General features: G+C 45.1%; 1 protein-coding gene across 3 annotated transcripts in view; it reads right to left on the minus strand.

Moving 5' to 3' along the window:
* The window catches only part of GRAP (GRB2 related adaptor protein), a 39,967-nt gene extending 17,484 nt beyond the window's left edge, over positions 1–22,483 (minus strand). Inside the window, exons 1-3 of one of the 3 annotated variants that reach the window (XM_083474566.1) lie at positions 22,198–22,483; positions 14,440–14,537; positions 4,819–4,941 (exon numbers count right to left, since the gene is read on the minus strand). In XM_083474566.1, the coding sequence (XP_083330692.1) occupies positions 4,819–4,941; positions 14,440–14,537; positions 22,198–22,275 (299 nt within the window). In that variant the 5' untranslated portion in view covers positions 22,276–22,483. Of the gene's footprint in view, positions 1–4,818; positions 4,942–14,439; positions 14,538–18,838; positions 18,895–20,841; positions 20,967–22,197 lie in introns of those variants that run through there. The other 2 variants (XM_083474568.1, XM_083474567.1) reach the window with 2 other exon arrangements.
* Between the last annotated feature and the right edge of the window lie 2,187 nt (positions 22,484–24,670).

Genomic DNA, 24,670 nt, shown 5'->3' on the forward strand with positions numbered 1-24,670 from the left:
GGCCAATGAATGATCTGCACGTAGCCAGTAATGAATGATCTGCACATAGCCACTTGGGCAAGCCACACAGGCTAGCTAACTATAAATCGGATGGTTGTGGGCAGAATTTCTGAGACGCTCTGACATGGACTGATCGGCCGCAGGGCCGTGCAAACTGAGGCGACCTGGGGCAATCACTTCTCCACTTCTTGAGGGCTTCCAAGTGGCAGATTGAAGTGCTTGCTTGGTATGAGGTCCAGCGCCGAGGGCCTTCTGGCAGTTCCCTCGCTGTGAGAAGCCAAGTTACAGGGAACCAGGCAGAGGGCCTTCTCGGTAGTGGCACCCACCCTGTGGAATGCCCTCCCATCAGATGTCAAGGAAATAAACAACTGCCAGACTTTTAGAAGACATCTGAAGGCAGCCCTGTTTAGGGAAGCTTTCAATGTTTAATAGGTTATTGTATTTTAATATTCTGTTGGAAGCCGCCCAGAGTGGCTGGGGAGACCCAGCCAGATGGGTGGGGTATAAATAATAAATTATTATTATTATTATTATTATTATTATTATTATTATTATTATTATTATTATTATTGCTGTTTAGAATAAAACCTTTAATCTTCTCGCTCACTTGTGTTTTGTATTACTTCCGAATCTCATTTTAAAAGAACCACCTTGCATTTGGCAGGACACCTATTTACACCTGCATGGAGGGAGCAGCCTGCAGCCAGCCTCCTCCAAAGATGGATCTCTGCCCCTTCTTCCTGCTTCTTCTTCCCAGAAACCCTTTCCCTCTCCCCTCAAACATACAGCGCATCACCCTGGGAACATCACACTCCCCAATGGCCCGTCAACACCTTTTGTCTTTCTAACAGCTTTGCTCCTCAGCCAGCCAGCCAGGCTGGTTTGCATAAGCCAGCCCAGGAATTCCCTGTTTGGCACAGTTCTGCTCTTTAATCCATATCCCAATTGATCAAAACCCTGCATTTGTTAATTTCTAGGGTTCAGGGAGATTCCCTCCCCCCTTTAAATCCATAACACCATACATATATCCAGTGCTTTTAAAAGGAAAAGGAAATGTTGCCGTTGCTCCCCCTGAAGTTGTTACAGAAAGGTGCCACACTTTTAACATTTGGAAAGAAAAGGCGCTGGTTCTGTGTATCCTTGAGTACACCCAGGAAAAAAAGCACTGCATACAGGATATCTAAAGTATTTTTCCTGTGTTCCTCGTTGCCAATGCCCTGCGTGCCAAACTACATAGCTTTACAGATGCCTGATTATCGTCTTCCAAAGCAACTGCTCTATTCCAAACTTAAAAATGGAAAGCGTAATGCTGGTGGTCAACAAAAGAGGTTTAAAGACTGTCTCAAGGCAAATCTTAAAAAATGTAGAATAAACACTGACAACTGGGAAACACTGGTCTGCGAGCGCTCCAATTGGAGAACAGCCTTGACCAAAGGTGTCATGGGCTTTGAAGACACTCGAATTCAGGACGCAAAGGAGAAACATGCTAAGAGGAAGGCACGCTTGGCAAACCCTCACCATGATCAACTCCTGCCTGGAAACCAATGTCCCCACTGTGGAAGGACGCGTGGGTCCAGAATTGGCCTCCACAGTCACCTACGGACTCATTGTTAAAACCGTGTTTATGGAAGACAATCTTACTCAGCTATGAGTGATCGCCAAAGGAGAAGAAGAAGAAGCCAGGAGAAAGCCACTGACTAAGGCTAAGAGAGGAAGAGACTTTGGGCTCCTCCACATGTTCCACCTATTGAGCATTTATCCTGAACCGGTTGCACAAAGCTTACGCAGAGGTTGCAATTAATTCTGTCCCTTATTTATTGAGCATTCGCCCCAATTTGTTTGTGAGATTAAACAATAACAACATCCATCCATTCAGAGACCTGGTCTGAATAGAAATATTGGATTCTTGTCTCATTACACATGCTAAAGCTGTTTTTGGTCATCTGCATACTATCCCTTGCTTTTTCCTGTAGGACTAATTGCAGTCATTAACAGTCGTCAGCAGGTTTACCATACCCAACTCCTACTACCCTCCTGAGAAACACCCCACCCACCCCACCCTCCCAATATAGATAAGGGTCTGGTGACTTCTGTTTCAGTGTATCTGAAGAAGTGCGCATGCACACGAAAGCTTATACCCAGAACAAACTTAGTTGGTCTCTAAGGTGCTACTGAACATTTTTTTTCCAATTTTTTTTAACATCCATCCAGATTTGCTTGCACAGAGGTTATATGTCTCCCCATTGCTTCATTGTTTATCCCACACTTTATAGTGCACCTCCATCTTAGGTAAAGAGATATAGAGACCCCTGACCATTAAGTCCAGTCGCGGATGACTCTGGGGTTGTGGCGCTCATCTCGTTTTACTGGCCAAGGGAGCCGGCGTTTGTCCGCAGACAGCTTTCCGGGTCATGTGGCCAGCATGACTAAACCGCTTCTGGCACAACGGAACACCGTGACCGAAACCAGAGCAGTGCATGGAAACACTGTTTACCTTCCCACCGGAGTGGTACCTATTTTTCTACTTGCACTTTGATGTGCTTTCAAACTGCTAGGTTGGCAGGAGCAGGGACTGAGCAACGGGAGCTCACCCCATCGTGGGGATTTGAACTGCCGACCTTCTGATCGGCAAGTCCTAGGCTCTGTGGTTTAACCCACAGCGCCACCCGTGTCCCTTACTGAACTTACTGAACTGCAAAAAGAGTCCACGCTTACCTTTGCTCTTGGTTTTCCAGGTCTGTGCCCAAGCGCCCCTCCCTCGCACTTTCCCCATGAAAACCCACCCTCTACTGCTGAAAACAATTCTGTAGAAAACCCAAACTGCCATTGAAGCCTGGATTTTCCTGGGGAAAGTAGCAGGGGAAAAATGACAGCGCTCAGACATGGACCAGGAAAGTGTGGATCTGTGCCTAGAATAATTAAGCGTGGTTGAGCCCTTGGTGTTCCAGTGCCTCCATCCCTGCAGGGGCATAGTCCATCATTATGAGAAATGCCCTCCACCTCCCAAAAAAGACCACCCAGTATGGCAGAAAGGAGGCAACTAAATTTAGCTCTAGAAAAGATCAGCAGGTGTTTGGGAACAGTTCGGCCGTCCAGATGATTTGCATGAACCTTAAGGCAGCCAAGAGATACAGCTTATCATTTGAAAAAGCCGCTTGGATTATTTGTGGTGCATTGAGAGCGCCCTCTGGTGCTCTCAGATAAGAACAACTCTCAGTCTACACAACAAGGGTCTAGAAGCCAAGCCTTAAGGCAGGCATAGGCAAACTCGGCCCTCCAGATGTTTTGGGACTACAAGTCCCATCATCCCTGACCACTGGTCCTGTTAGCTAGGGATCATGGGAGTTGTAGTCTCAAAACATCTGGAGGGCCGAGTTTGCCTATGCCTGCCTTAAGAGGAACAGTTAAGAGAGCTGGGTATGTTTAGCCTGGAAAAGGGGAGAGGAGAGAGCCTATATATTTATATAGGGCTGTCATACAGAGGATGGAGCAAGGTTGCTTTCTCCTGCTCTGGACTCAAACCCATGGCTTCAAGTTACAAGAAAGGGGGTTCTGAGTAAACTTTCTGACGGTAAGAGCTGTTTGACAATGGAATGGTCTCCCTTGGGAGTTTGTGGACTTCCCTTCCTTGGAGTTTTTTAAGCAGGGGTCGGAAAGCTGTCTGGCATGGATTGCACAGGGTTCGACTACATGGCCTTTGGGAACCCTTCCAATTCTACAATTCTAGGATTCTATGACAAGCTAAAAAAAGGCAAATGTAAAGGACCCTTGACAGTTAAATCCAGTCGCAGACGACTCTGGGGTTGTGGCGCTCATCTCGCTTTACAGGCCAAGGGAGCTGGCGTTTTCCGCAGACAGTTTTTCCAGGTCATGTGGCCAGCATGACTAAGCCGCTTCTGGCGAAAGCAGAGCAGCGCACGGAAACACCGTTTACCTTCCCACCGGAGTGGTACCTATTTATCTACTTGCACTTGACGTGCTTTCGAACTGCTAGGTTGGCAGGAGCAGGAACCGAGCAACGGGAGCTCACCCCATCGCGGGGATTCAAACCGCCAACCTTCTGATCGTCAAGCCCAAGAGGCTCAGTGCTTTAGACTACAACTGGAGAAAGAATATTAGGGGCACATGAAGTCCTCCCCTTTATTTCCACAGATGTTTCTGCCCTTCCTGGACTCTGGATGCTCAGCACCCTCATCTGCAACAGCCGGTGCACATTTTCTATATTGGTACCGTTTTTGCATATTTGCATTTATTTATTTGGATGTTTCATGAGTTCTCTTTCGGGGAAAGCTCTCCCAAGGCAGCATATGGTCAGCAAATCATCTGTTTGAGGGATCCAGTGTGTGGCAGGACTTCCCTTGCCCTCCTGGGGTGGATCATGTCCTGGATCTGATCTGGGGTGGTGGAAGGGAGGGATGAAATGCTATGGAGAAGAGATTGCTCTTTAAGACAACCAGAACCGCTCCTGACATCAGCTGTAACTTTTAAGAACCGTAGCCTGAGTTTGAGCTTGCTTTCCCCTCCTCCCACCCACACATTTTTCCTTGTGTGCCGTGTCTGTTTCAGATTGTGAGCCGTATTAGTACTGATTTTTGTAAGCTACCCTGGAAGCTTTTGGGGCTCAAGGCGGGTGGTGGTATAAATGCTGCAATAGAAAGAATTCAATGGGCTTTTAAATCAATGGGACACACACACACACACACACACACACACACACACACCATAACTACGGAGAACAAGATAAGACAAACAAAACAGGCAGCTTCCAAACCACACACAAAAAGCCTGTTATCTGCCGCACCTCGAGATTTGACTTACTTCACTGAGATGGAGAAATCCCCTGGGCTGCTCTCACTTTCCCGGATAAGGAAAGCTCCCTGGAAATTACGTTTCAAGAGAACGTCCTCAGCTGCTTGCCTGGACAACTTTCCGGAATACCACCTGGGTGAGAGAGCCAAGAAAAGAGGTGATCGGTGATAGGCAGGCAAGAGTAGTAGTAGTAGTAGTAATAATAATAATAATAATAATAATAATAATAATAATAATAATAATTTTTATTTATACCCGGCCAGAGCTGTGCTCAGGACAGCTAACACCAATAAAATCACAGTAAAAACATAATAGAGGGGAAAGATGTCAAGTCCGCAGGGCCCTGGTCTCTTGTGACAGAGCGTTCCACCAAGTCGGGGCCAGTACTGAAAAGGCCCTGGTCCTAGTTGAGACCAATCTAACCACCTTGTGACTTGGGACTTCCAAAGTGTTGTCATTTGTGGACCTTAAGGTCCTCCGCAGGGCATACCAGGAGAGGCGGTCCCGTAGGTATGTGGGTCCTAGGCCACATAGAGTAGAGGGCCAAAGAGCTGAGACCATTATTTTCTTCCTCTGAGATCACCTGTTGCAGTGTCAAGGCCATGAACAAGCTCTCCTATTTTGGGCAAGTGAATCCGTAATCACCAGGAACAGAAAGGGTTGGGGGACAAGAAGGAGACAGAGCGGAATATTGCAAGCCAAGCTTGCTTCAGGCACCGGGCCTGCTGGCAGACCGACTCTGCGTTACAAAGACGTCTGGAAATGTGACAGGTTGGCAACTAGGGCTGTCTTAAGCATATCCAGCGCCATGGTGCAAAGCTCCCTCCGGCACGCCCCCTCCTTTTCCTAGAGTTATTTTAGGGAGGACGGCGCTGCCGTCAGGGCTGGAGGAGGCGGGCAGCGGCTGGAGGGTGGCTCCTCCAGAGGGGAAGAGGGGGAGGCTGGACGCAGTGCCTTCCAGCTCAGCTGGCTGCTCTGTGCCATGGTGGCCATGGCAGATGGAGGCTCTGGGTGCGGCGCTGCTTCATGGCATGGCAGAGGCAGGTGAGGGCGGCGAGCTGATGCCATGAGGTGCCGCGTATAGCCTCCGTGTGATGGCCTGGGAATCTGATTCAGAGGCTGAACCTGAGGAATCCCAGCCTGCACAGGAGTCCCCACCTCCTTGAACCTGAAGGGCCATCACCTGTGCCAGATCCTCAGGAGCAGACACCAGCTGAATCCACTCTGGCTCCGGAGGTGATCAAGGACCCATTGCCTGCAGGTGCTCCTCTCCTAGCCCTGTCAGGGGAAGGTGAGGTTGCCTCTGGGTCCAGTAACCCTCCAGCCTCTCCTGAGCTGCAGAGGCTCAGGGCAGAGAGGCAGAGGGAACTAAGTTCTTGCAGGAGGAGTGCTCACCTCCAGGCCAGGAGAGGCGAGTCACCTGTGGCCCGGGGCCACCCTATGCCTCAGAGGAGATAAAGGCCAGCCCGCCCAGTCCCAGGTTGCAGGAGCAACATCGTTGGTAACCTGTTCCTGCCAGCACCCTGTCCTGCTCTTCCAGAGTTCCTGACCACGCCCGGCTCCTTCCCTTGGACCCTGTTTCGTCCTTGACAGACAACCTCCATACCCTCGACCTAGGACCGGACTCAGACCATGTCGCATGGTAACCCCCCCCCCGGGACCAGCACACTCCGCCTCTTCTCTGGAGCCCTCTAGAACTTGGCGCCCTGCGCCACTAGACTCTATGGGTAAGACGGCCCTGTTGGCAATATCAACCCGCCGTGTGGAAATCTCTAGCAGAGGACTGGAGACAGACAGGTCGTGCATCCACAGCAGTGATCAGAGGAGGAATGACCGCTGGGAGGACCGCAGGGAGAAGAAACGCCCCGGTGCATCTGCAGCAGCAAAACCGGACACCTTCACCTGCCCCAGATGCAACAAAACATGTCTCTCCTGTATTGGTCTCTACAGCCACAGCCGGTGCTGTGGGACTTGCTTCTGAGTAAAATGCTTAGGATTGCAGTAAGACTGCATAGTCTTTACCCAGTGACCTGGGAATCATAGGCTAGTTCACCTGGGAGTGAGACGCAAGGGTTTGGCCTTGGTGTTGGGGGGCAGAGACGGAACAGCGATCGCGTTGGTGTACCTCCAAACCTGCCCTCCAACCACCTCCCTGACTGAGCTGGTGGAAGCGGTCTCTGGTGTGGTGTCAGGGAATCCCAGGACACTTAGTTCTGGGGGACCTCAAAATCCATGTCGATGCTGCCTTGTCTGGCCCGGCTCAGGATCTCATGGCGTCATAGAAAAATCTGGCCAGCAGGACAACCATGGGGCTGTTGCAATACACTGAGGACCCAACACATACTGTGGGTTGCACCCTAGATCTGGTTTTCTTTACAGAGGAGATTGGGAAGAACCCTAGTCATCACCCTTTGAGAGGAAGGGTGGGATAGAAATGGGAGAAGATAAAATAAATAACAGACCCAAGCAATTACCTGTATTTTTGGACTCTCTTAAGGAGGGCATGGCTAGGGGTTGTCCTTCTTGTTGTGGCTGTAGGTGGTTGTCATTATTATGAGTCCCTGAACTGGCCGTTAGGATTGCCAACTGACTGGAAAACAACCACCACCACAATAATTGCAGCGAAGCAACATGCTCAGTTCTGGTATGCTCCTGGGCTTTTAACCAAGAGTCTGATCTTCTGAAATCCACAAGCTGTGGCACAGAAGTGAAATGTACCAACTTTTTGTTTGTTTCGAAATAAAATCAAGTACTGTGGTACCTCGGGTTAAGAACTTAATTCGTTCCGGAGGTCTGTTCTTAACCTGAAACTGTTCTTAACCTGAAGCACCACTTTAGCTAATGGGGACTCCTGCTGCCGCTACACTGCCGCTGCACGATTTCTGTTCTCATCCTGAAGCAAAGTTCTTTTTTTTTTTATAAGATTTTTATTGGTTTTACAGGATTTTTTAAAGAACAAAACAAACACAAAAAAAGACAAACATACACGTATAATTTCATAACATATTTCCATAAACCTCTTTTCTTGGACTTCCCCATACCCCCCCTTTTCTGCATCCCAATGTCCATAATTTCATAGCAACTCCCAATTGTTACTTTCCAACCTCTGTCATCTTAGTCCTCTTTGTATTCTGGCCTTATATCACTGTACCCCTTTGTTTCTGAAAACCGTAACATTTTAACATTCGTTAAGTTTATAGTAGTCCTTAAGGTAACTTTTAAATTTCCTCCATTCTTCTTCCACCGTCTCTTTTCGTTGGTCACGGATTCTGCCTGTCATCTCGGCCAATGTCATATAGTCCATCACTTTCATCTGCCATTCTTCCAGAGTGGGTAGATCTTGTGTCTTCCAATACTTTGCGATAAGTATTCTTGCTGCTGTTGTAGCGTACATAAAAAAGATTCTATCCTTCTTTGACACCAATTGGCCGACCATGCCCAAGAGGAAGGCCTCTGGTTTTTTAGGGAAAGTACATTTAAGTACCTTTTTCATTTCATTATAGATCGTTTCCCAGAAGGCCTTAATCTTCGGGCATGTCCACCAAAGGTGGTAGAAGGTACCTTCAGTCTCTTTACATTTCCAACATTTGTTATCGGGCAAATGATAGATTTTTGCCAGCTTGACTGGGGTCATGTACCACCTATAAACCATTTTCATAATGTTTTCCTTTAAGGCATTACATGCCGTAAATTTAATACCGGTGTTCCATAACCATTCCCAGTCAGCTGACATAATGTTATGTCCAACATCCTGTGCCCACTTAATCATAGCCGATTTAACTGTTTCGTCCTGTGTACTCCATTTCAGCAACAAGTTATACATTCTAGATAAATTCTTAGTATTGGGTTCTAACAATTCGGTTTCTAGTTTTGATTTTTCCACCTGGAAACCGATTTTCCTGTCCTGTTTGTAAAACTCCATTATTTGACGATATTGAAACCAATTTTGTACTTTATGTTTCAGTTTCTCGTGGCTTTGTAGTTTAAACTTATCTCCATCCTGTTCTAAAATTTCCCAATACTTCGGCCATCCGACCTCCATATTGAGTTTCTTCACTGCTTTAGCCTCCACTGGTGACACCCATCTAGGGGTTTTGTTTTCCAACAGATCTTTATATCTTATCCAAACATTGAATAATGCTTTTCTAACAATGTGATTTTTAAAGGCACTGTTAACTTTGTCATACCATAGGTATGCATGCCAACCAAAAGCATTGTTAAAACCTTCCAGATCCAAAATGTCCGTGTTCTCGAGGAGCATCCATTCTTTCAGCCAGCAAAAAGCTGCTGCCTCATAGTACAATTTTAAGTCCGGCAGGGCAAACCCCCCTCTTTCTTTAGCATCTGTCAATATTTTAAATTTAATTCTGGGCTTTTTGCCCTGCCAGACAAATTTCGAAATGTCTTTCTGCCACCTCTTGAAACCTTCCATCTTGTCAAGAATCTGCAAGGTCTGAAACAGAAATAGCATTCTAGGCAATACATTCATTTTAATCACTGCAATTCGGCCTAACATTGACAATTTCAAATTTGACCATATTTCTAGATCTTTTTTAATTTCTGACCAACATTTTTCATAATTGTCCTTATACAAATTCACATTTTTAGATGTCAAGTAAACCCCTAGGTATTTCACCTTCTTGACCACTGTCAACCCTGTCTCCTCTTGGAATTTCTCCTTTTCCATATCTGTTAAGTTTTTTCCTAAAACTTTGTTTTTTTGTTTATTCAACTTAAATCCAGCTACCTGGCCAAACTGTTGTATTATTTCTAAAACCTTTTTCGTACTAGTGTTTGGCTCTTGCAAAGTCAATACTAGGTCATCTGCAAATGCTCTTAACTTATAATGTTTAGCTCCGACCTGCACTCCTTTAACCTGCTGGTCATTCCTTATCATGTTCAGCAACACCTCCAGAACCGAAATAAAGAGTAATGGGGAAATTGGGCACCCCTGTCGTGTTCCTTTTTCTATCTTAAGTTCCTCAGTCACTACATTGTTTACAATCAATTTAGCTTTTTGTTCAAAATATATTGCAGCCATACCATTCTCAAAACCTTGACCTACCCCCATCCCATGAAGATTCTTTAACATAAAACTCCAGGAAATATTGTCGAAGGCTTTCTCCGCGTCCACAAAAATCAGTACTGCTTTAGTGTTTATATTCACCTCTAGCTTTTCCAAAATGTCTATTACATTCCTTACATTATCTGCTAGGTGTCTTTTAGGGAGAAAGCCTGCTTGGTCCTTATGAATCTTCTCCATCAACACTCTTTTAAATCTTTTTGCCAAAATGTCTGCAAAAATTTTGTAATCCACATTAAGTAATGATATTGGGCGGTAGTTCTTAAGTTGGGTCTTTTCAGTCTCTGACTTTGGTATGAGTGAAATATATGCTTCTTTCCACGATTCAGGTGCCTTTTTTCCCTCAAGAATCTCATTACAAAGTTCTTTTAGTGGTTGAATCAACCATTCCTTCAGCGATTTGTAGTATCTGGAAGTCAGTCCATCTGGTCCTGGAGATTTGCCCAGTTGCATATTCTGAATGGCAGCCTCTATCTCTTGTTCTGAAATTCTCTGGTTCAGATCCATCTTGCCTTGATGAGAGATTTTTTGTAGTCCATATTTATCAAGGAATTTGTCTATATCTTCTTCGTTTTGCGGGCCTTGAGTGTAAAGTTTTTTAAAATAACTCAGAAAGCAATTTCTAATTTCATTGGGTTTAGATATATTTTTTCCATCCACCTCTAGGCTTGTGACTGTATTTAATTTCTGCCTTTTCTTCAGTTGCCATGCCAAAAGTTTACCACATTTATTTGCTGATTCAAAGGTCTTTTGCTTCATTTGCTTTATCTTCCATTCAATCTCTTGGTTCATCAATTCCATATATTGTGTTTGATATAGCTTAATCTCTCTTAAAATCTCCTGGGACTTTGGTTTTGTTCTTAATTTTTTCTCTCCTTCCTTTATCTTTTCCAAAATCTTTTCTTTTTTCTCATTTTGTTTTTTCCTCTTTATTGAATTTTGTTGAATCAAAAAGCCTCTCATCACCGCTTTGCTTGCGTCCCAGATCACTCTTTTCTCCACGTCGTCCCTCAAATTTATTTCAAAATAGTCTTTTAAAGTTTTTTGGGCCTTCGTAAGGATCTCCTCATCTCGAAAGAGGGTGTCATTCATTCTCCATCTGAATTGACCAGTTGTTGTAAGTTTCATCTCCATCCTCACAGCATTATGGTCGGAGCAAGTTTTTGGGCAGATTTCCACTTTCTTAATCTTTGGAGCCATACCACTAGTAACCCAAATTTGGTCAATTCTGGTCCAGGTCATCATTGCTTGAGAGAAAAAGGTTCCCTCTCTCTCCAGAGGGTTCCTTGTTCTCCATATATCTATCAAGTCCATGTTTTCCGTCATTTCAAAAAAAGTCTTAGGAAGTCTCCCTTCCTTACTAACTGTTAATCTTTGTGCCTTATCCATGTTGGTGGAGACCACACCATTCATGTCTCCCATGATTATCATATTGTAATCCAAATAGTCCGTCAGGGTTTCATGGAGTCTCTTAAAGAAGTCAGATTTACCTTCATTTGGTGCGTAGATTCCAACAACTAAAAATTTTTCTCCTTGTACTTGTATCTCCACTGCCAGGTACCTCCCTTGTTCATCTTTAAATATCATTTTTGGGGCCCATTTCTCTTTCACATATATTACAACTCCTCTTTTCTTAACTTTATCTGATGAAATAAATTCTTGTCCTAGCCTTTTATTTGTGAGTAGTCTCCTGTGGGCTCTAGTTATATGAGTTTCTTGTAGACATATCAAGTCCAGTTGTTCTCTGTTCAATATATGAAATACTTGTCTTCTCTTCAAAGGCCCATTGAGCCCATTACAATTCCAGCTAAGGAATTGCAAAGCCATCTTATTATTTTTCTGACACTCCTCCAACAGCTCCAAGTTGTTGCTCTTCTTCTGATGGTGGTGGTTTTTGTCCAAACGAAAGATTCAGAATATCTAATGCTCTCCTCTGTTCTGCAAGTACGTCCACGGTCCCCTTCTGCAGGTCCTCCTGATTCCTTGCCAAAAATTTGTCTTTGTCTTGAATTGTCTTTATTTTCACCTTCTTTCCCTTGTAGTCAAATGACAGTCCTTGTGGAAATTCCCACCTGAAGTGGATGGAGTTTTTCTTTAACAGAAGAGCTAAATCCTTGTAGAAGTTTCTTAAATCCAAAATATATTTTGGAATGTCTTTGAAGATCTGTATAGCTGAGTTTCCAATTTGCAAGGCCTTTTCGAAGTGTAGTCCTAGTATTTTGTCTCTTTCGTCCTTGGATCTGAATGTAATCAGGCAATCTCTCGGGGTCTTTCTGTCCTGCTTTTTGCCCAGTCTAAAAGCTGTTGTAATTTTAAATTCGTCTTCCTCGAGATCCCAGCAGTCAACAAACTCCCGTGTCAGGTATTCCACCAGGTTGTCTCTTTCGTTCTCTGGAATCAATCTTAATTTCAAATTTCTCTCTTTTCTCTGTAACTCCCACAAGGCCAAAGTTGCGTCGTGCTCATAAACCTTCTTAGCAATCGGCTCTAATTTCTCTTGTGTCTCTCCAGCAGTAGCTTTGGCATCTTCGGCAATTTTACGCGTGGTAGCGTTTTCCTCCACCAATTTATTTATAGATTCTGTGTTCTGGTTTAGTCTTACTGATATTTCTGTTAATTTTTGTGTATTTTCTGACGTCTGTTTTGTCAGAGACTCCAAGGATTGATTTATTTTAAGCAATGCTTCTGTCACAGCTTCCATAGAGACAGCTGTCCCTTTTTCTTGTCCTGTTGTTCCTGCTGATCCAGCAGTTACGCCTGAGATTGAGCCTCTTTTCTTTGTCTGTTGTTGCTGCAGCTGTTGTTGTTGTTGCTTGGTCTTGGCTCTTGTGACTATCTCTTCTTGTGAGCCACTCATGTCAAGGTCGTTTCCCACGGGAACTATTCCCCGTTGGAAAGTTCCACTGTCCTAGGCCATGCCGAACTTTACTTTACCCTCTAGGGGGAGCAAGTCAAAATGGCCAAAAAATAAGATATCCAAGTACAAAGACAAAGGAGAGTATCCAAAGATGTAGAAAGGAAATTAACACAGTTAAAGTAGATATAGCTGGAGGCTTGTAGCTACAAATTGCCACAGTTTCCCAGTTTATACTGTTTCTTCTTATAATGTACTGTAGCCAGACACTGTATAAACTTTGTATCACAGTATCACTTTTGCAGGGAAAAGTCAGTTCAGTGACCTATTGTCCTAAAAGGCAGACCGTTTCATGCTTTTGATAGATGAGACAGCGGAGGATTTTTACTTCGGGTAGATCATGCAGTTATTAAAGTCTCTTTCACCTCCCCTCTGCCCTGCTAGCTAGAGGGGAGATCTAAGGTCTAAATGTCCGGTTTGATTAAATAAAGAGCAAGTTTCAACGGATGCAGGTTTAAAGTTCCGTTGCTTTCACTTTCATGCAGTCGGGGGGAGGCAGACTTCCTTGATTTTAACCTCCCCGCTTTTAGCCCAATTTTCACAATTTAAAGGGTCCCAATTGTTTTCCAGCTCCTACTCACGGGAATTCAGTCCAAATTTTCTTTTCAGGAAGGAATCGGCGCTCTCCGCTTATGGCGACGCGGCTTCACTCCGCAGGCTGGGTAGCGACTCTCAGCACCGCGCTCACTCCCGATGCCGCTCCGTAGCCTTTAAAAAGGCTCTTTCACAGTACCGGGGGGCGCAAAGGTGCCCACCGAATCTCCTTGTTCTCAGGCTTCAGCGCCTGAGATTTTAGGGGTCCCCCGCTCGCCGTAGCGGGTAAGACCCGAACTTGCGGAGCAGTCCTTCTCCGGAGCTCGGAGGTAGGACCGCCATTAAGCGCTGGCGCCGACCGGAAGACCCATCCTGAAGCAAAGTTCTTAACCCGAGGTACTATTTCTGGGTTAGTGGAGTCTGTAACCTGAAGCGTATGTAACCCGAGGTACCACTGAACCATAAAATAAACGCCAAGGCTGTATCTGCGCTAGGCAATCTTTAAGCAAGCTTTCCTTGGAAACTAGTGTAGGATGGGATGGGGTGTGTGTGAAAATTTATCCAGCGTTATTGCATTTGCTTACTTGTTTGTTCCAAAGAAATACAATGTCCACCCACAAGCTAATGTCTTTTGCATCTTGTTCATTCATTGCCCTGCCCTCTTTCCCCCTTCCAAGTGCTGATTTATTGTGAATTCGTGAAAGAAGAACACTTGCAGCAGGTGCAAAACCCTGTGGCCTGCCAGATTTTGTTGCTGGGCTACAACTCACATCATCCCTGAGTATCGGCCATGCAGGATGGGGCCGATAGGAACTGGGAGTCCAGCAATGTCTGGAGGGTCCATAACTTCCCCACCCCCACCTTAAATCTTCTCAATCTTCACCAGGATTCGTGTGTCTGGCTGCTGTTAAATGCGCAGCAGCCTCTGGCCCACTGGGACAGGGTTGGTCTCGGTTAAGCTGTGCTGAGTTCAGAGCTTCCCAGGAGGAAAGACACTTGGGTTTGTTTTCCTAGCAAGGTTACCGTACTTTTAAAAGACTACGCGATCCATAAATTCTTTGAAATAAATCAAGGAAAGGAACAAGCTGGTGCTGCTTACGGGTGAGGTTTCATTTTGATGTAGTTTTTGGGGATGAATCCTTCGGTGCCGAAGAGTTCGGCTTTGTACCAGTTCAGGTCATCTTCCATGTTCAGGATCTGCGGGATCCAAAAGAGGAAAAAAAGGAGCAGCTGTTAGCTTGAAAGCACTGCCGGATTTATGTATAAGCTAAACAAGCTATAGCTAAGGGTCCCACTCTCTTGGGGCCCCCAAAAAAATTATACCGAAAGAAAGAAATACCATCTTTTACACTCACTAGGTGTAACAGGGTACAAAGGTCTGCTGTCTCAATAAACAGTGTGCACTACTATGGCGATATTGATATTATATTTAAAAAATGCATTGTATTAACTACAATTGCATTGTACAGGTTATAACACTTAATTTCATATTAATCAAGCTATTTATAATTATTAGTAGCTTGCATCATATATACTGACTGAGCTATCCTTGATGACCTGCACAAAGTCTCTCTCCCCTCACGGTCTAAGTCACCCAGCATGCAACCTAGCCGAGTGGGGATTTCAACCCTATTCTACCACCCTAACCACTACACCACACTGCCCCTCTGTAGGACAGCATTTGGGCTCTTTCTTTAGAACTGGAGAACCTGAGTAGTTTATGTTTACATATATGACTAACCCGCACCCTTGAAACGTCAGGTGCCCCATTTGCTGTTCTGGCTGATTCCCCCCACTCACTCACCCCCCCCCACGTTCTTGTGAAAAGCGGCTCTCAGCTGCGAAAACAGGAACTGAGATTTCTCTGGGGGACTCTCTGGGCACCGAAAGAATTCCCCGGGTGACCAGCAGAGCAGAGCGGGCTGCAGGCAAGCTGATGCAAAGCAGGAAGGAGCCATCAGGGCCGTGAGAACATTTGGGCTGTAGAGATGGAAGGGACCCAAGGGTCATCTAGTCCAACCCAGGAATCTCAGCTAAAACATCCATGACAGATGGCCACCCAACCTCTGAGGAAAAACCTTCAAGGAAGGAGAGTCCACAACCTCCCGAGGGAGGTGGTTTCGCTACTCAAAAGCTCTAAGTTCTTCATGAAGTTTCATCAGAATCTTCTTTCTTGTAACTTGAAGCCATTGACTTGAGTCGTACTCTTCAGAGAGGGAGAAAATAAGCTTTCTCCATCATCCTTGAGATGTTTGAAGATGGCTCTCATATCTCCTCTCTGTCTCCTCTTTTCCAGGCTAAACATACCCAGCTCCTTCAACCGTTCCTCATCAGGCTTAGTTTCCAGACCCCTGATCATTCTGGTTGCCCTCCCCTGCACCCGTTCCAACTTGTCAACTTCCTTCTTAAACTGTGGCATCCGCTGGAGTTTCTGAGTCAGCTTCAAGGGCAGCCCGGCGTAGAGCGAGTTACAATAATCAAGCCTGGAGGTGACCGTCGCATGGATCACTGTGGCCAGATTAGGGCTAGAAAGGTAAGGGACCAACTGCTTAATACGGCGGAGATGGAAAAATGCCACCTTTGCTGTGGCTGCAACCTGCGCCTCCATGGAAAGGTTGAAGCTATTGGTTTGAGTCCTACCCTCTGGAGTAGGAGAAAACAAGCTTGTTCCATCCTTCATGTGACAGCCCTTCAGGTATTTGAAGATGGCCATCTCCTCTCAGTCTCCTCTTTTCCAGGCTAAACATACCCAGCTTCTTCAACCATTCATCATAAGGCTTAGTTTCTGGACCCTTGATCATCTTGGGTCGCCCTCCTCTGCACACATTCCAGCTTGTCAACTTCCTTCTTAAACTGTGGCATCCAGAATTGGACACAGTATTCCAAGTGTGGTCTGACCAAGGCACAATAGAGTGCTACTATGACGCTGGTGGCGCTGTGGGTTAAACCGCAGAGCCTAGGACTTGCTGATCAGAAGGTTGGTGGTTCAAATCCCCATGATGGGGTGAGCTCCCGTTGTTCGGTCCCTGCTCCTGCCAACCTAGCAGTTCGAAAGCACGTCAAAGTGCAAGTAGATAAATAGGTACCACTCCGGCGGGAAGGTAAACGGTGTTTCCGTGCGCTACTCTGGTTTGCCAGAAGCGGCTTAGTCATGCCGGCCACATGACCCGGAAGCTGTACGCCGGCTCCCTCGGCCAATAAAGTGAGATGAGCGCTGCAACCCCAGAGTCGTTCGCGACTGGACCTAATGGTTGGGGGTCCCTTTACCTATGACTTCCCTTGATCTGGACTTCTGTTGATGCAGCCTAGAATAGCATTAGCTCTTTTTGCTGCTGTATCTCACTGTGGACTCATGTTAAGCATTCAAATGCCACTGTTGGCTGATGCAGAATCTAGCCATCACAGCAAGCACAAATGCAAGCTTGGCCCCACAACCGTGGGTGCTCGGGGCCGTGGGTGCCATGCACCGAAATTTGTGGGTGCCCAGCCCCTTCATGGGGAATTTTGAGGGTGCTCGGGCATCCAGGGCCCCAGTTATTTGGCCCCTGTGTTGGCAAGCATGGATGAATCAATCCATCAATTTCAGTTCTCCACGGTTCTCAATTTTTCCGATTGCAAATTCATTTCTTTAAATTTCTGCAGTAATTTGTGGGTGTTCAATATCCTCATGAAAAATTACCGGCACATTTTTGCATGTGGGTTTGACAGACAGAGGAAGTGGCAATTTCTAAAAAAAAATGGCCATCTGTGTTAAACCGCTTATGAATTGCCTGCTATATAAATGTTTCTCAGTTGCGTTGATGTGAATTTCATGGTTGTCGTTTTAAAATTGTTATAAAACATTTAAAAGGTCTGTTGACTGCAAGCTGAGAAATGAAGATGATAGCTTATATGAATATTCCCCTCCCTAGGAACCTTCTATCATATGTGGTGGACCTGTCCCAAGGTGAAAGACTTCTGGGAAAAGATTTATAATGAATTGAAAAAAATGTTGAAATATACATTTATAAAGAAACCAGAGGCCTTTCTTCTTGGAATAACAGGTTTGGAATTGCCCAAGAAAGATGTTAAATTATTTTTGTATGACACAACTGCTGCTTGTATTTTGTTAGCTAAGAAGTGGAAAACCCAAGAATTACCAACAATAGAAGAATGGCAGATGAAGATGATGGATTTTTCGGAGCTAGCCGACCTAACCAGAAGAGTCCGCGACCAGAAGGAGGAGGAGTATCAGGAAGAATGGAGGAAAGTTAATGGTTATTTAGTTAAGTTTGTTAAGTTAAATTAACTGGAAATAGCTTGCAGATACTTAATGGGCTTAGGATTTTATTTATGTTAAGTGATGATGTAATATGTTTAATTCTATAAGGTGAAGATTTAAGGATGTTAATGTTTAAGTTAAATTTCATAAAAATTGGGTTTTGGAAAACCGTTAAAAGGACGTGCAATGAAATTCAACTAAGGGGAAGCAAGGAAGTCACTTAACAAAGTTAATAACTTTAATTTTCAATAAGGCTATGATCTATGTTTGGTTTGGTTTGTTTGTTTGTTTGTTTGTCTTGTCTTGTTTGTTTGTTTATAATATTGTGAAAACCAATAAATTTTTTTGGAAAAATATATATATATGAATATTCCCCTCCCCATCCATTTCCCCTAATATGATGCATTTCTGTATGTTACCATCACTAACGTACAGTGGTGCCCCGCAAGACGAAATTAATTCGTTCCGCAATTTTTGTCGTCTAGCGAATTTTTCGTCTTGCGAAGCACGAAATCCCATAGGAATGCATTGAAAATCAATTAATGCGTTCCTATGGTCAAAAAAAGTCCAAACAAAGCCAAATTTGGTACAACAACAGTTTATTAACTGCTCTTTAAAATCACACATACTGTAAAGAGCAGTTCAAAAATTTAACGGAAAATAAATTAACTTTATAAACAAAACATGTCTTTGTTTTTAGACAAAGAAAAAAAAGTCGCGAGACGTTTTCGTCTTGCGAAGCAAGCCCATAGGGAAATTCGTCTTGCGAGGCAAATCGAAAACGGAAAAACCTTTCATCTAGCGAGTTTTTTGTCTTGCGAGGCATTCGTCTTGCGAGGTACCACTGTATGTGCAGTTTTGCACGTGTGACTTGGTGGGAGAACTGCACTGCAAAATTCGGAGAAGCATGAATTTTGAAGGATGGCTGTGCTTCAATTTCTGCATTTTGCTCAGAAAGTACAAAACAAAGAAGTTCACTTTTAAAGGTGAATGGAATCAGATTTCTCCTCCATCTCTAGTAGCCTTGTTTGTCCATCTAGGGTTGTATTGTCAACTCTGACTGGCAGTAGCGATCCAGGGCCTCAGGCAGAGAAAACTGCTTCCCACAACCTTTTCTTACTTGATCCTGAAGACGCCACAAATTGAACCTGTGACTTTTTATACACAAAGTTCTGCCCCTGTGCTATTGTTGCTCCCTGACTCTTGTCAAAGTCTCTTTCAGTCTCTATTTACTTACATCCGTCTTGGTATCGATAGCCCAACTTTCCTTCAAGGTGGCCATTTCATCGTCACAACAACCCTGCGAGGCGGGATAGGGCTGAGAGAGAGAATGATTTGCCCCCAAATCATCCAGTGGTAGGGACGCGGGTGGTGCTGTGGGTTAAACCACAGAACCTAGGACTTGCCAATCAGAAGGTCGCTGGTTCGAATCCTAGCGATAGGGTGAGCTCCCGTTGCTCAGTCCCTGCTCCTGCCAACCTAGCAGTTCGAAAGCACGTCAAAGTGCAAGTAGATAAATAGGTACCACTCCGGAAGGAAGGTAAATGGCGTTTCCATGCGCTGCTCTGGTTCGCCAGAAGCGGCTTAGTCATGCTGGCCACATGACCCGGAAGCTGTACGCCGGCTCCCTCGGCCAATAAAGCGAGAAGAGCGCCGCAACCCCAGAGTCAGCCACGACTGGACCTAATGGTCAGGGGTCCCTTTACCTTTACATCCAGTGGTGCTTTGTTTCTGAGGATTTGAACCCTGCTCTCCCCGGTTGTAGTCTAACCGCTACATCAGTATGGAGCTGAATATGCAACATACATTTAAACTTTTGAGGCACATTTAAAGCACACCCCGCCGCAAAGAATCCTGGGAGCTGTAGTTTGCGAAGGGTGCTGGAAATTGTAGCAATGCATCGACTGGGCAAAGTTGGACGCGCAAATATATACGACAGGAAAAATGTGCGCCTGGTGTGGGGAAATGAAACTGACAGATTGGTAAGCCACTCTGAGTAACCTGTGACTGGAAGAATGTGGTATAAATATACTCTTTAAAAAGAAGAAGACGAGTAGGACTAGGGAGATCTGAGTTCAAATCCTCTCACTCAGCCATTATGTTCAGTGTGTGGCCTTGGGTCAGTCTCCCTCCCTCCCCCCCCTCTCATCTCAGCCTTTCCTGGGAACAATAGTTTGTTCAGGGTGCTGAGAGTTGTTAGAAGACCCCTGTTCCCTTCACAGAGCTACCATTCCCAGAGTTCCCTGGGAAAGAGGGACTGAGACTTGACCCAGCCTGGGAACTGTAGCACCGTGAAGTTGCACTGGTGTGTTCAAGCCTGTGAGTTGCGTCAAGGTAAGCTCTACTCCAAGAAGGCCCACTGAAATTAATGGGCCATGGCTCGTTTAAGCCTGTGAATTTCAGTGGTTCAATGGAGCCCCACTGCCCTCTCCTCGTTAGACTGCTAAAACGAAGAAACCTCTGGCTAGCCAGAAATAGATGTTGGTGTGAAAGGATGGTGAGTTCAGCGAAACCTCAGCTGAACACCGAAAGCAAACCCCAGGCTGTGCAGCTCAGCGGTTGCTCAGAGACACCAGGTCCTTTAGCTTTGCCAGTGCTGGATTTATGTATAAGCTAAACAAGCTATAGCTTAGGGCCCCACTCTCTTGGGGCCCCCCCCCAAAAAAAATTAAAGGGGGAAAAAAACCACCTGGATGTACATTTCCAAAATATAAGATTGAAAACAAATAAAATAAAACCTACATACAGCAACAGTGTTTTGTGTTGCATAGGCTCCTATGATGTAAGTAATGGCCCCTGCCAGCTAGCCTGCTCCCTAAAATATCACTGGTTTGCTCATTTCTATATATAGGGTGCCTACATTCTGCATGGACTGGTTACATGGCAACATGGGCAAATGGCTTTAGATACCTACAGTGGTACCTCGGGTTACATACGCTTCAGGTTACAGCCTCCGCTAACCCAGAAATAGTACCTCGGGTTAAGAACTTTGCTTCAGGATAAGAACAGAAATTGTGCTCCGATGGCGCAGCGGCAGCAGGAGGCCCCATTAGCTAAAGTGGTGCTTCAGGTTAAGAACAGTTTCAGGTTAAGAACGGACCTCCGGAACGAATTAAGTACTTAACCTGAGGTACCACTGTATTAGGTCCATAAATTACCATATAGCATATATTCAACACAAAAAACAGTGACAATTTGTTGTTGACAAAGGACAGCTGGACACATAAGGGGCCCCATGACCTTCAGTAGCTTAGGGCCTCATCAAACCTAAATGTGCCTGACTCCAAGTGGTGGATCTCAGGATTATGGTAAAACCCCAAGCAGACGCTGCAAGCCTGAAGTCTGCCTGTCCCTGGATGAACAAGTCGAACGGACTCCTGGAACAGATTATGTTCAAGAACAAAGGGACCACTGTATATACAACCTGAGCATAAGATGATCACAGTATTGACACAGCAGCTGATCTTATTGGCAGGGCACTGGCACTTAGATATAGCTCTTGCAACCCAACTCATTCTTTTGAGATGCTGATGAGGACCCTTGCGTGGCCAGCGGAAGTCATTGCCTTACAATGAAACTTGCCTGACCAGGATGGCAACCTCCTCTCTTAGACTGGGACGCAGGATCCCAACAATTGGAAGAGGCTCAGGGCATCATCCAGGCGGACCCCCCAATACCCCCCCACAACAATACTGTATGTAGATTTGGTCCAAGTGCATAATTCTCCCGGGTGGTAAACTTGTCTGTCCAAAGATTTTCATTAACGTTTTCACAATAGAATAAAATAGTATCTAAAACAAATAGAACCAAAAAGACAAGAGGGAGAGGAGAGGAAAACAAGAAAAGAAAGAGGGAAAGAGAAGAAAAATGAAGAAGAAGAAGAAGAAGAAGAAGAAGAAGAAGAAGAAGAAGAAGAAGAAGAAGAAGAAGAAGAAGAAAGGAATAGAGAGACAGGACTTATTAAAAAAAGCCCCACTAATAATAATAATAATAATAATAATAATAATAATAATAATAAACAAAACATAAAATTATATGAATGTAGCTATCATTAATTACCATATTTTCCCGTCTATAAGATGTCCCCATGTATAAGACGCCCCCTGTTTCTGGGGACTCAGATTTAAGAAAATGGGGGGGGGGGAGATGTATCTGTGTATAAGACGCCCCCTATTTTTTGACATTATTTTTTATGGGGGAAAACCTAGTCTTATACACGGAAAAATACGGCATATCTTAATTTTCAATACACATACAAAGAATCTAGATTCAGGTAGGTAGACGTGTTGGTCTGACGCAGTCAAAATAATTTTTTTAAAAATAGTCCAGTAGGACCTTAGAAACCAACTGAGTTTGTTCTAGGTATAAGCCTTCATATGCATGCACACCTAGAACACCTGTTCTAGGTATATACCTAGAACAAACTTAGTTGGTCTCTAAGGTGCTATTGGACTATTTTTTAATTTTGACATACAAAGAAGTGAGTCTTCCCAGCTCTCACAGATCCCTCTCCAGATGGCAAACTTGGTGATCATCATCATCATCATCATCATCATCATCACCACCACCACCACCACCACAGTACAGCAACAATACCTTCAGGGTGTCGCCCTTCTTAAATGGCAATTCGTCCTTCTCATCAGCCTGGAAGTTGTACAAGGCCACGGCCTCCATCCTCGCTCTGGGTCCTCCTCCGAGCCAGGAGGGGCCTCGAAAAATATACCTCCCCTGCTTGTTCAACCTTGTTGGCGTTCTGCAGCTGAAACCTCGAAGGCTATCTTGCTAATCCAGCGTCCGGTGGGAGGGGGCGGCAGATAGATGAATATATGTATTTTGAGAAGCTGCGGGTCCAGCTTTCTTCTGTCTCATCAGCTCACAAACACCCCAGAGTTTTGCTTTCTGTCTCTTAGGGCAGGCCCCGGAGTTGGTTAAGTGAAGTGAGAGAAGAAGATTAAAGGAAGCGGGGGGGGGGGGGGACCATGTGTGAAATGAGACAGGAAATGTATTTGAATAAGGTTGCCTTTGAGGGTGTAGTTGTGGGACGGAGAGATGGGACCAGGAAATGACAGCTGCAAAGAGTGACCCCTTGCTTTGTGTCCCAAGGGGGATTTCCTCCTCTTTACCCAGTGGGAGTAGGGCTGCCAACTTCTTTGTTGATCTCTGCTCTTGTGCTCTTAACAGTTGCTTGATCTCCAAGTATTTGATTAAGAAGATCTCTGCCCTCTCTCTCTCTCTCTCATTTAAGTCTGGACTGCTGGTTTCTGCTGTAAATTGTGCTGCTATTAAAGGCATAGGAACAGGCCAGGCTTTTTTTCCCTGGTCAGTTGGCAACCAGAGGTGCAATTTCCTGTTTTTAAAGGCAAGGGATCTCTCCTGCTCATTTGAATTAAATAAAAAATCTGCCTCCTAGTGGAAGACGCCCCCCCCCCCCAGTTCAAATCTCAACCCAGCAATGGACTCGCTGCCATATTGCAGCCTCGGTCTTTCCTCCCACATCTGTAGCATGGGGAGAATAACACCAGCCTGCCACCAGGGCTGGCGTCAAAAGTCTGACAAATTTTGAAAGGTGCCCGTGTGTCTAGTTTGCATATCTTTCAGAAAGTTTTTGTTGTTCTGCCTTTAAATGCAAACTGGATCAAATCCACACACCCTGCCCCACATCCTTACCACACCCGCTGCATTTTGCCACCCGAGGCAGCCGCCTCAATCTTTCTAAGGGCTGGCTATGAGCCTAACTGCTAAATGAATATACCGTACTGAAAAACCAGCATTATTTTGTACCTTTATAGCTGCAGGACTTAGCTTGGACACAAGGGGGCAGACGTCTCCCTGCGCTGCACACAGTGAAGTTTGAGGCACAATGAGAACACTCACATAGAATCATCGAATTGTAGTGGTGGAAGGGACCCAAGGGTCATCTAGTCCAACCCCCTGGAATGTAGGAAACTCAGCTAAAGCATCCATGGCAGATGGCCATCCAACCACTTCTTGAAAACCTCCAAGGAAGGGAGTCCACAACCTCCTGAGAGAGACCGTTCCACTGTCAAACAGCTCTTACTGTCAAAACGTTCTTCCTGGTGTTTCTTGTAATGTGACAGTCCTTGAGATGTTTGAAGATGGCTATCGTATCTCCTCTCTGTCTCCTCTTTTCCAGGCTAAACATACCCAGCTTCCTCCACCGTTCCTCCTAAGGCTTGGTTTCCAGACCTTTGGCCATCTTGGTCGCCCTCCTCTGCAAACGTTCCAGCTTGTCAACATCCTTCTAAAATTGTGGTGCCCAGAATTGGACACAGGATTCCAGGTGTGGTCTGACCAAGGCAGAATAGAGTGGTAATATTACTTCCCTTGACCTGGATACTAGACTTCTGTTGATGCAGCCTAGGAGAGCATTATCTCTTTTTGCTGCTGCATCACACTGTGGACTCGTGTTCAGCTTGTGGTCCACTAAGACCCCTAGATCCCTTTCACACGTGCTGCTAGTAAACCAGGGGTCCCCCATCTTATATTTGTGCACCTGGTTCTTCCTGCCTAAACACAGAACCTTCCATTTGGCCCTATTGAAATTCATTTTGGTATTTAAATATACCTTCCTGAAGAAACCAGAGGCTTTTCTCCTGGGCATAGTTGACCAATCGGTGTTAAAGAAGGATAGAACTTTCTTTATGTACGCCTCAGCAGCAGCAAGAATTCTTATAGCAAAACATTGGAAGACAGAAGATCTACCCACCGTGGAAGACTGGCAGATGCAACTAATTGACTACATGGAGATGGCGGAGATGACTGGCAGAATTCGAGACCAGGGAGAAGAGCAAGTGGAAGAAGATTGGGGGAAATTTAAAATTTATCTGCAGAAACACTGTAAAATTTCTGAATGTTGATGACATTGAAATGAACTGTGGGGGCTCTAGCAATAAGATAAAATTTAAGACTAAATTAATAAATAGACAAACCAAGGGCTATGAATTTGCTGAACCAACTTTTAAAAGGGATACAAGAACGGGGGATGTGAGGAAGTCAGGAAAATATGTGAATTTAAGATATAAAACCAAGAAAGAGGGAATTTTTGTGT

Source organism: Podarcis liolepis (assembly GCF_965112155.1).
Source record: "Podarcis liolepis genome assembly, chromosome: 14".
Classification (NCBI taxonomy): Eukaryota; Metazoa; Chordata; class Lepidosauria; order Squamata; family Lacertidae; genus Podarcis; species Podarcis liolepis.